The 12,001-nt window shown below is 45.0% G+C and overlaps 1 protein-coding gene across 1 annotated transcript; it reads left to right on the plus strand.

The window, feature by feature from the left end:
• The first annotated feature begins 900 nt into the window (after positions 1-900).
• Positions 901-6,156, plus strand: LOC147433584 (metacaspase-5-like). Its single transcript, XM_086490256.1, has 3 exons — positions 901-1,077; positions 1,256-1,612; positions 5,025-6,156. The coding sequence occupies exons 2-3, from the start codon at positions 1,267-1,269 to the stop codon at positions 5,972-5,974; spliced, it is 1,296 nt and encodes a 431-aa protein (XP_086346382.1). The 5' UTR covers positions 901-1,077; positions 1,256-1,266; the 3' UTR covers positions 5,975-6,156.
• The last annotated feature ends 5,845 nt before the right edge of the window (positions 6,157-12,001 follow it).

Here is a 12,001-nt window from a genome sequence, read left to right on the forward strand (position 1 = left end):
GAGGTAGGAGCAAGAGGGAAGGAGGGGATGCACGAGAGAGGAGGAGGAATCTATGAGGAAAGACGGTAGAGAAGGGGAAACCAAAAGGTGTGAGGAAGGAGAAGCAAGAGGTGTAAGTTCTCTCTTCTCTTTGTGTTGCAGGGACCTACTCGCATATGGGGATGAGCAAGAGGGTCCGTTGTTGTGCTTCTTCTTGCAGGGGATCGAGCCTGAGAGAGGGAAACTGCTCCATGTTGTTGTGTGTGTGGGCTATAGGCGACATGTGTCTTGCCTATTGTTGCTGTGTCTGCCTACTGATGACCCCAAGGGACGAGGGTGTGCGAATGTTGAGAGGTGACAGGCATCAGACTTGGAATGGAGACGCGAGCAGGTAGGGAGGGCAACTCGACGGTGGGGGGTTGGGGGGGGTTCCCCAGTCTATGTGGATTGGTTTTTTAGGTGCTGGGAGAGGGAGGGGGAGGAATATTAGCGGAGCATTTCAGGCTGGGTTCACAGTGGGCGGCGGAAGTCCCATCATTTTCCTGCTAGCCAATCAACAAGCGCCCTTTTTGATGCCCCGTTCACATAGGGCGGTGGAAGTGGCAGCCACGTCAAGGAAGAGAAATGATTTTTCTCTTCCACCCTACCCTATTTCTCTTCCGACCCCCCCTCCCCTCCCCCCCGTGCCGGAGAGCACTTCCACCCTAACAAGGGTCTCCTGCAACCTATGGGGAATCGCCATGCAAGCAAAGCACGCCAAAAAGCTACCGCCTTGTGTGAATAGCAGGGCGGTGGAAGAACTACGCTATGCTCTGTTCCGGCTGGAAGCGATGAGATGCTCCTTAGATGCTCCTTTTCTTCCACCCTTCGGGTCTGAACCGGACCTTAGAAGTGTGCCAATCAGTATGGGTGGCAGTAAAGAGTAAAGTATATATCACCAAAATAGAATCTGGATGGGTGCAGATGGCATAACTTGCTTGACAGCATCGAAGTGGTCAATGCCAGTGTTTACTCGTTTTCAAGTCTAGCCTGTAGGAAGAGCTGCACTTTCTGTGCTTATTCTCTCGGGTTCTTCTCCTCGTGGATCAGAGAGCAAAGGTAATATGTAAGAGAGAGAGAGAGAGAGAGAGAGAGAGAGAGAGCGCTTGTTGTGTCTTTTAATCTGCGTTTCTTGTTCTTGTACGTGCTTGCATCTTTGCGTATGAGGATGAGTATTTCTGCAAGAGTGGAAAACCTTATTGAGGGTACTTATCCACCTTCCTTATCTCGTGAACAGTAGTAGATCTAATGGCAAAGAAGGCAGTGCTGGTTGGTTGCAACTACCCCAACACTAAGGCAGAGCTTCATGGTTGCATCAATGATGTGAGACGCATTCATAAGAGTTTGGTGGATCGGTTCGGGTTTGATGAATCGGACATCACCATTTTGATTGATACTGATCGCCATTCCACACAGCCCACGGGTGCGAACATCAAACGTGCATTGAATAAGCTTGTTGCAGAATCTCAACCAGGGGACATTCTCTTCTTCCACTATAGCGGGCATGGTGTTCGCTTGCCTGCTGAGACTGGTGAAGATGATGACACAGGTTATGATGAATGCATTGTTCCTTGCGATATGAACCTTATCACAGGTACGTGTGTTTTTTATCCTTTGGTGACGCCTTGTGGTGCGTCGTGATATGGGACACTCAACATCGATTTGGACAACGATAGCTCTCAGTAGTTGTAGTAGGAAGATTGTGCAAGCTTCACAGTTTTGTGGAGTATCTCTTAAGTTATATTGAATATTGCCTTGATATTGATACAGGTCGCATTGTTGTATGAAGTGTCTCAGTACAGGCGCTTGGCATGTATAATGAAGACTCTCTCTCTTAAACTTGGGTAACATTGTAACAGGGATGGCCACAAAACGACCCCCACTCCCCATGATCAGCCTTTGTGAGATACTGGGGCACTAGGAGCTTCACCAACACTGGCCATACATGGTCTTCCTTTTTGTGCCTTTTTTCACCTCCCGTGGTGGCAGTGTTTGGAAAATTTATTCCTAAAGAAGCACACACCTTTCTATGATTTTCCTAGAAGAGAACTTATAAAGATCGACCTACTTCCTATACATTAGTTTTCTATAGTTTAGGATGGGTTTTGTCCTGGCACTATTGACCCTTCGAGGGGCACAGTTACAAGCTGAGGCACACTTTTTTCGGAGCACTGTCCAATAGGCCCACTCAACTACAGGGATGGTTGTCGGTGTAGTATGTATCCATGTGACATATTCACACATACTCACCTTCAGAGTGTGTGCGCACATGCAAACAAAATTTAGTTCTCTCTTCGTTTTACCGGGTCATTTTAAAGGTGTGTTTATAGATCTCACCTCAGGTTAGTGTGGTTATTTATGTGTAGTAACAGTTTGAGCCAGTCCTGTAATGCCCTCAGAGAAAGCTCTGTCATTGGTCCTTGATACATTTGTCTCTTGCAAGAAGAGCCTTGGTCGTGAACCAAGCTTGCTCTTGCGACAGCATGGGAAACTACCACTTGTTAAACACTGTACTCGGGAGTTTTATCACAAATGCGTTGCTTAGCTCGCAACTCTCTCTTTTTGGGGGAGGGGGGCCTCAGATGCCTCTGAGACAGTTTGGCAGGCTTGGCTTGGTGCACTGCTGCTATTTTTCCTAGGGCTGAGGGCGGATTATCATTGATCTAGAGATGCAAAGTCGTGCTTTGCTCGCCAAGCTCATTGTTAAGAGGGCTTTTCTTGATAGTGCACCTAGTAGCGGGGTGTTAGTCCCTCGCCGGATCCATCCTGCAAACATGACACGACACAAGCCAAACTCACACCTAGACACACGTAGTGAGCGGACATCAGGCTCACCTCCCAGCCACAGAGCCAATACAGGCTCACTCGCGAGCCTGGGAGCCTGCAGCCAAGTGGGCTAGCCTCTGCCACAAGGGCTAGTGTCTCATACCATCGAGCCCACACCAATACGGGTGTGTGGGCAGAGCTGCCAAGGGCCAAGAGTCCAAGTGTGGTGATCACACAATGTCTCACAAATGAGGCTCAAGTCCTATTTATAGGAATTCATAACCAAAGGTCCATGTTCACAATGGCCGGACATAACTGCAGGCGCCCATCCTGATGTCTGGGGACGTAACACTTCCCCCCCTTATTTTTAATCGCTGTCCTCAGCAATATCCTCGATTATAAAGCCGGGGAAACGATTCCTTAACGATCTAACTGACTCCCAAGTGGCTAGGGACCGGGACGATGCTTCCACTTGATCAAATATTCAGGATACGAAGTCTAGTGAGACTTGCGGACCCTTTGATCAAGAACCAATTCAGGTTCTAGTGGAATATAACGAGTGGTGTCCTCTAAGTTCGGGACTTGCTCAGGGGGAATTACCAAAGTCATCCTGTCCCAGCCGTTCTTTGAGACGTCTCACTTGGAACACGGGATGAAGGAGGCAGTGTCTTTTGATGTTGTCTTGGGCTTCTCAACTGCGCCCCATATCCCTCTTGGGTGGTTTTCCTCTTCACAATAGTTTGGAGGTGCGTATCTTTGAGAGGCTTTGGTGGATACCCTTTCCTTCTTCCTCCATCCTCTTATAGTATTTGCCAAGGCACTTTTTACCCCTCACTAGGAGGGGTTTTTTCCTCTCGCGTTGTTTCAGTTTGTATGCTTTGGCCGTTGGCCTTGTAAATTTGTAATTGCCTACAAACGTCTCATGTAAGAGTTTTGCTTCCCCTTGAGAGAGAGATATTATTGTAGTTTTTTTTTTGTTTTTTTTGTGCTAGCTGCTTACGTAGGGCTAGAGAGAGAGAGAGAGAGAGAGAGAGAGAGAGATGAGATGAGATGAAATGAAATGTTATATTAACTAATAACGTCTTCAAAAAGGCCAAAATGACCAATGAGACCAAACTGTTACAAAATTGTGAATCTGATACCATGTCTGGGTACAAAAAGACTAGAAGAATCCTCTGCTGTAGTCTCCCTCGATGCTGTGTAGCCCCTCTCCTCAATCGTGGCCGTCTGAATCTCCGTAGCTCCAGTGCTTGGTCGATGAGAGTGCCGATAGTGGTCGAATGAGTGTGGGCGGAGCTCTGCAGTGATGGCTGCTCCTCTCGCTGTCCCATATCTAGAGAGAGAGAGAGAGCTCTCCCCCCGTTTCTTTTTTTTGCTTGGTTGTTTTTTGTTTCCTTGCTAGCAGCAGGCTGGGTGTGTGTCAATGTGCATGGCTGTTTGTTTTTTTGGTTCTTTGCTTGTGTTTGTCTTATCCGGGCTGCATGTGCGTGTGTTGTGCTTGGGTATGTGTTTGTTTTGTTTTTGGTTGATGGTTTCTTCTTGTTTTCTTTTCTTTTGGGGTGATTGTGGTGGTCTCTTCAATGTGGCATTACCCTCCCTACGAAGGCTACTTGATGGGTTTGGATGGATGAGAGCCTCCAGTCGTGCTTTTGGATTGGTGGTTTCCTCACATGGCTGCTTTCCCTCTGAGTCATCGTTGTATTGTTGGTTTTGACACTGACCTTGTTGGACGCTCTTTTGGTGGTGCTTTTTGGCGGCTACTTGGTGGTTGATCCGATTCAGTGGCGCTTTGTAGCGGCCCTCTGGTGGTTTCTTTGACATAGCACATAATTGGTCGTTTTCTTTCTTCTCTTGGATGGACACCTTTGGCAGCGGTTTTGGTTATCCTCTTCAGCCTCCTCTCCCCCATCCTCCAACCTCCTGTGCAGTGGTTGCTTCTCAGCGCATCTTTGATGCTGTCTTCGGCTTCTCCAGCTATGCCCCATACTGTCTTTGGTGGTTTCCTTTCCACAGTAGCTTGGCGGTGCCTATATTTTAAAGCTTTTGGTGGATACCTTCTCCCTCTTCCTCTTCTCCCTTCAGTAGTCCCTCTTTAGGGAGGGGTATTTGCCCGTAGCGTGTTTTTAGCATTTTCTGGATTTTGTAGTTTTTTTTGGGCCTTGGTAAGTGTGTGTATGTATGTATGGAGAGAGAGAGAGAGAGAGAGAGAGAGAGAGGACTAACACGTGGATTCAGTGCAGATGACGATTTCAGAGAGATTGTGGACAAGGTCCCTCAAGGTGCAACCCTGACACTAATATCTGATTCCTGTCACAGCGGTGGCCTGGTCAACAATGCAAAGGAGCAAATTGGAGAGAGTTCACAGCCCGGTGGAGAGCAGGCTCAAGCAAAAAGAGAGGGCAGTGGATTCAGGGAGGGATTGAGAGGCTTTCTGTCTGACAAGATCCATGGAGCGCTTGAGGATCGCGGCATTGACATTCGTGGTCTTGGTCACTCACATAGCCGCCATCATCGCTTTAGGGAGCAAGATGAGTACTTCCAACAAGTATCTTATGAGGGCGATGGCTTTGCCAAGAGTAGAGCTCTTCCTCTCTCAACTTTGATAGACATTTTGAAGCAGAAAACAGGGAAAGATGACCTTGATGTTGGCAATATCAGACCCACGCTTTTTGACATGTTTGGGGAGGATTCCAGCTCCAAAGTGAAGAAATTTGTGAAGGTTTTGTTTCAAAGTATGCACCATGATGATGATGATGAGGGAAATGGGAGCGGCCATCACCACCATGGGTTTGTCAGTGCACTGGCCCAGCAATTCATGAAGCATAAGCTTGATGAGGTTGAGGATACAGATGCGTATTTGAAACCAGCTTTAGAGACGCCTGTTTCAGACGAGGGACAAGCGTATGCAGGGGCTGGTGGACCTTCACGAGCCTTCAGAGATATGGGTATCTTGGTGAGTGGGTGTCAATCAAGTGAAACATCTGCTGATGCAAATCCATCTGGGAATGCGAATGAGGGGTATGGTGCTATGAGCAATGCAGTTCAGGTTGTGCTTTCAGAGCATGATGGCCCTATCACGAATCATGAAATTGTAACTCGTGTACGAAAGATTCTCAAAAAGCAAGGCTTCTCACAACGCCCAGGTCTTTACTGCACAGACCACAATGCGCATGCCCTCTTTATCTGCTAGCTGCGACTCTGCGAGCACTCAGTGGGGTTATCTTTGTCGTGTATTTCTGTGCAGTCAGAGCTTCTCAGTTTTGGTGGTAGGTTTCAAGGTTGTGCTCTTGTGCTTTCTTTTTTAGGGCTGAGGAAATAATGTTGTGTAGTAAAGACAAGGTTTTGCTTTTAAATGGAAGAGAATCTTATCTATACCTCAGCTTTCCCGCTCCCTATTTCAAACTCTCTCTCTCTCTCTCTCTCTCTCTCTCTCTCATATGATGTATTGAAACTGCCATTTGTGAAAAAATCTGGTCACGTGACTGAGCAAAAGAATGTAGTGGGTGGTGTTTTATCATTTTTCGCAAGTGACACTTGGTAGGAATGTCCTTAGTGAGGAGTACATTGGAGAAGCTTGCCGGTGAGCATTAATGAAGGATGAGGGACCATTCCCAGTAATGCTCGCGACTAAGCGGGTGACCTCAGGGACCATTCCCAGCAATGCTTGCGACTAAGCTGGCGACCGGCGGAGGCCGGGAGCCAGTCTTGGGAGCAGCATTACACGAGGGACCATTCCCATCCGTCATGGTGGTTGGGAGAGGGGCCAGAATACTTTCTGCATGCTGATTTGTCAAACAGCAGAAGCATTTCCGAAAGTGGATCGTCATTGGTCTGCAATCTGTATGTGCGCCTGGTAATTCCAGAGGCTGAGGTGTCGGCAGCAGCGTGAATGGGCGACAATTATCATCAGCAGTGTACATTCTGATTGCTGAGTTGGATGAAAGCCATTCGTCTGCAGACTGTCCGTGCGTTCTGACATTCCCCATGCTGAAGTGTCGTCCATCGTGCGTTTGCATGCTGACATTTCGAAAAATAATGCCAATTGATTGTACGGCCCCGATGATACATTGCCGGGCACTTGGAATTATGGTGACTAGTGATTGGTTCTCCCATTTGTGTGCATGGAAAGTACAATAGTGTCTAGTGACTGGGTTTCCCATTAGTGTACATTGCCGGGCACTTGGAATTATGGTGTCTAGTGATTGGGCTTCCCATTAGTGTGCATGGAAAGCAAGTTTCCTTGATAATCTCAAGGAAAGGCTACCTATCGTCCCCATCCAAGATACTTCAAAGACATCTCTCTGCACAAATACATGCACCAACTATGAATCTCTGTGCAGTGTGCATGACCAGATGGTACTGAGGATTTATAGTTTTTAGCCTGCTAACAGTGATGAGAATGCAGGTATGGATATGCCACAGTGGTGGAACTTATGGTTAGCTACAAGCATGTGCATCGCCACTAGCATGAGGGCAAAAGTATTCCAAGTGTGAAGTAGGTAGCATATCAACAAATGGAAACTTGTTAAAGGTAGTTGAGTGTTGACATGCTGGTTTGCCAAAGGCCATGCTTCCAAATGGTAAAATGTAATTAACATTTATGTTGTGAACGCTACAGCATATATCTTGGACTGTTTGAAGTAGATGTGGATGGACCGCAAGGTACATGCAAAAGTTGATGTCTTTGTGCAAGTTACAGTATGCACAGAGCCAGCTGCGTATACTTAAGCAAGAGTGGTTGTTCTTCACCGTCGTCCCAATGTTTCTCCATACGCTTGCTTTGTTTAGTTGTCTACTGTCCTACCTTTCTTTGAGCCTTTGCAATGTAACAATGCTTTGTTTTCTATGCTAGTGGACCCTTGATTCATCAAACTTGACACTCCAATTTGTCTCGTGGATGGGTATGGCATAGACATGCCGTTGTGATGTTGGAATTGTAGAAAAATGCTTCTCAATAAATATATGTGTTTTGGAGGGTGACCCTCGCTTCTGAGTACTGTTTAGGTTTTTCTCCATGAATACTGCTTATATTATTGATAATCAATTTGGAGCATTACTTAACATGGTTAAATTCAACCTATACATGTATAAAAAGGCTACATCTATAGTCTCCAGAGCTTAGGTTTGATACTTGTGATATCAAACCTCCCTTGCTTTCTCTTCAATTATACAAAGTGATGGGGCCACGTCCTCAATCTTGGATTGCATGAAATGCCCTTCACTATGATGTTTCAAAGACAAGGAAAGATAGTCAACATGCATCACATGACAATTCACGAAGGCTTTCTCGCCGACGACGTCCACTTCCTTGACTTTAGCATGGTTTCTAGATGGAAAAATCTTACAATTCTCCAAATACGAGTCTCATATTCATTACATGATCGTGTTGTCATACAACCTTGAGCTCCTTAAAGCCATACATAGTAAGCCTCCATTTCTTGACGTATGGTTGTGTTTTTAGACGAGCTTGAGCTCCTCCTGCAAGCATGAGCTTCACGCATGCCTTTTAATCCTTAATGCCATGCATCATCCACTACTAACGACATTTTTGCAATTCGTCTTTCTTTATCAACATGAAAGAAAAATAAGTTACCCAAAAGGTTTATGGACTTTCTTGAAATAAAATCGTTCTTAAGCACTTTGCTGCTCATGTAATGAAAGATCGAGTGCCTCAAAGAGACTTCCCTTTCCCCTTTGCCTTTAGCATTTGCAATTCTTTCTTTCGTCCTTGTACCTACACATCCTTACATAGTCACTCTCTCTAGCCATCATATTTTGCCTCCTCGTTGTTGATATAGTCAACGCTCCCATCAAACCATCATTGGAAATACGACTGCATAAATGAATAAAAGATGGAGAACTATGTGTGCTAATATAAAGGGCGATCTTGCCTTGGAATGCTGCTTGTATATACAAGCCGAGGGGGGGGAAACCTCCTAGCACAATTGTGAAATACAATGATCATAAGTGCATCATCCATACACTTAACATACAAAGTGCTCTCAATTGGACTATTTTAAAAACCATGTGCAACTAGTTAAGCATGTATCTTCTCATGCCAAGCACGTGGAGCTTGTCTCAAACCTAGTAAAGCCTTTTTCAACCCGCATACCTTGTTTTCTTTTCCTTTTTGAACAAAACCACAAGCCTGTGCTACACACACTTTCTCAAAGGTCGTTCTAATGTCCAGTTGATGTACATTCCAACCACTATGACCCACTGATGCACAAATGCTATAAATAATAATCATACGACAAGTAGTAGTAGCAAGATTCTTATCAAAATCAATGCCTTTCTCTTTAGCATAGCCTTTTGTAGCCTTATAGTGATCAACACTATCCTTAGTCTTGCATTTAAACTTGAAAACCTACTTAGTAATAATGGTCTCCTTAACAAGGGGCAAGTCACACAAAGACCATGAGCCATTCTTCAATATAGCATTATACTTAGATTGCATTGTAGCGCATCAATTTTTTGAATTTTGTGCTTCATCAAATGACAAAGGTCCTTCCTCCTTCAACTTCTCCAAGCTGTGTGTGTATCCCTGCAATCCTAATTCCAACAATTGATATCAGAGGAGGTCACGTCCTCCTGGTACCATCACCGTCATCCCTTCACTCAAGGTCTAGAATTTTTGTGAGCTTTGGCGAGCATCAATAGGTCGAATAATACTTTGGGAGAGTTTGTAGAGCTTGGTAAGCTTGGACTCATTTCGACCTCTACTTTCACTACAAGAAGTACGCACACAATTTTATCCTTTTGTGGAGAATTTTTGTCAGTATAATTTTTTGTAGAAGAGGTCCCTTACAGTCCTCTTCGGATTGTGCTATAAAGCACATGCTAGTCCTACTTTGTTTTTCCTCTTGTGGGATAGTTTTCACATCAAGTGCGGTCACTTGCCATGGCTTACAACTACACAAATGTTTACAAGATCTTTGATGTTGAGAAAATTTGGATGGGAATAATTACCCAATGTGGGCTCACATGATGATGCATGTTCTTGTGCAAAAGGGTGTTTGAAATGTTGTGCAAGACATTGATGTGCATCCCCACCTTTTGTGGATACATGGTTTGTTGAGGATGTTGCAGATTCTAGCAGATATGTTGCTCCTAGAGTTGTTTTGCCTACAATTGAGCAATCTCGTTGGGATGTAAGAGATTTACATGCTCATGTATTTATTGCATTATCTATGAAGCGCACTACTGCTTATCACATTCAGTCAGAAAAATGAGCAAAATAGGCTTGGGATACTCTAACTGGTCTTTATGCAAGTCGCAATGAGCCAAACATTGCCTTGCTGCATAAAGAGCTGGAGTCGAAGTTATGCAAGAGGAAGATTACATGGAAACTTTTCTTGTTGGTATCAAGGATATCAGTGAGCAACTCATTTTTGCAGATGAAACTATTTTTTATAGTTCACTTGTACAAACTAATCTTGGTGCGTTGTCAGACTCTTATCAGACTTTTGCTAGTACCTCGAGACTAATGACCGAAGAAAACCCTCAAGCTATCAAGTTTGATGCATGGTGCGCATTGCTATTACAATAGTCACTTTCAACAAAGAATACGACTAAATAGAATCCATTTGTTGATGCTGCTCAAAGAGAAAGTGGTAACAATAATGCAACCACTTCTCAAGGTTCTTTTGTGAGTAGCAGGTCACCTGTGTTTAGTGCTTTTGTTGGCAACAACCCGTTTGGGAATTATGGTGAAAAGTGTTACCATATACATGTGGTAGTGATGTGTGTGAACACACTAGGACCGTCGGGGTATTTTTTCCCTCTTTAGGAGGTTTTTTCCCCCGTGCATATACGCCCATCACTCTAGGGCTATCTATCTTTCCATTGCACACTAAGTAACATACTCTCTATTGTGTGCCTTGAGCTTCCTTTGTCTTCTCCAAGTTGTGTGTGTTTCTCTGCAACCCTAATTCCAACAATTGGTATCAGAGCAGGTCACGCCCTCCCGGGCTTAGTCGCTAGCTGCTCCAGCACAAGCCTGCTCACTTTCTCCGATTTCAGTGAGCTTTGGCGAGCGTTCGTAGGTCGACAAAAATTTTTGGGAACACTCGAAGAGCTTGGTCTGCTCATAATTTTGATTTGGGCTCATTTCGGCCTCCGTTTCCACTACAGGCATTACTGCACAGGCTATTTCGTCATTTTGTGCAGAATTTCTGTCAGTGCCGTTTTCTGCATAACATGTGCCTTATAGTCTTCTACGGTTTGTGCTATATAGCACAGGTTGTTCCCGCTCCGTTTCTCCTATTTTCGGGCAGTTTTCACATCAGGTGCAACATTTACCATGGCTGACAACAACAACACAGATGTGTTCAAGATGTTTGCTGCTGAGGACAGGTTGGATGGGGATAACTACCCTATGTGGGCTTATATGATGCAACATGTTCTTGTGTCAAAGGGTGTCTGGAACATTGTGCAGGGCATTGATGTACGTCCTGGTTCTGAGGATGTAGGCGATGTTGAGGATGTTGCAGGTCTTGCTGCAAGGATTGCACCTGTTAGAGTTGTTTTGCCTATGGCAGAACAAGCTCGTTGGGATGGTAAGGATGCGCAGGCTCATGCATTGATTGCGTTGTCTGTGAAGCGCACCATTGTTCCTCACATCCGTTCAGCAAAATCTACAAAACAGGCTTGGGATATTTTAGCAGGTCTTTATGCAAGCCGCAATGAGGCTAAAATTGCTTTGCTGCGTAAAGAGCTGGAGTCGAAGATTATGCATGAGGAAGATGATATGGACACATTCCTTGCTAGTGTCAAGGATATCAATGAGCAGCTTATTTCTGCAGGTGAAGTCATTTCAGACAGTTCCCTTGTGCAGACTATTCTTGATGCCTTACCAGATTCCAACCAGACTTTTGCTAGTACTTGGAGACTTATGACCCAAGGAAATCCTGAAGTTGTCAAGTTTGATGCATTATGCACATTGCTGTTGCAAGAGTCACTTTCTAGAAAAAACAGGACTAGGCAGCGTGCAGTTGAACAGGCTTTTATTGCTTCTCAAAGAAAGGGTGGTAATAGTAATGCAGCCACTTCTTATGGTTCTGCTGCGAGTGGCAAAAATTCTGTTCCTAATGCTTCTGCTGGTAGTACTTCGTCTGGCAATTCTGGTGATAAGGGAAAAAAAGAAGATGCGTTGCCATTATTGTAAAGCCAATGATCACTTGATCAAGTCGTGTCCTAAGTTGAAGGCCAAAGAGGC

The sequence above is a fragment of the Adiantum capillus-veneris genome, chromosome 19 (genome assembly GCF_014529385.1).
Source record: "Adiantum capillus-veneris isolate H3 chromosome 19, ASM1452938v2, whole genome shotgun sequence".
NCBI classification, from domain to species: Eukaryota; Viridiplantae; Streptophyta; class Polypodiopsida; order Polypodiales; family Pteridaceae; genus Adiantum; species Adiantum capillus-veneris.

What these genes read in the sequence shown, in the direction of transcription:
- LOC147433584 (XM_086490256.1), top strand. Translation starts at nt 1,267, where the DNA reads ATGGCAAAGAAGGCAGTGCTGGTTGGTTGCAACTACCCCAACACTAAG. An exon ending in CGATATGAACCTTATCACAG is followed by an intron (nt 1,613 to 5,024) that starts GTACGTGTGTTT and finishes GATTCAGTGCAG; the next exon opens with ATGACGATTTCAGAGAGATT.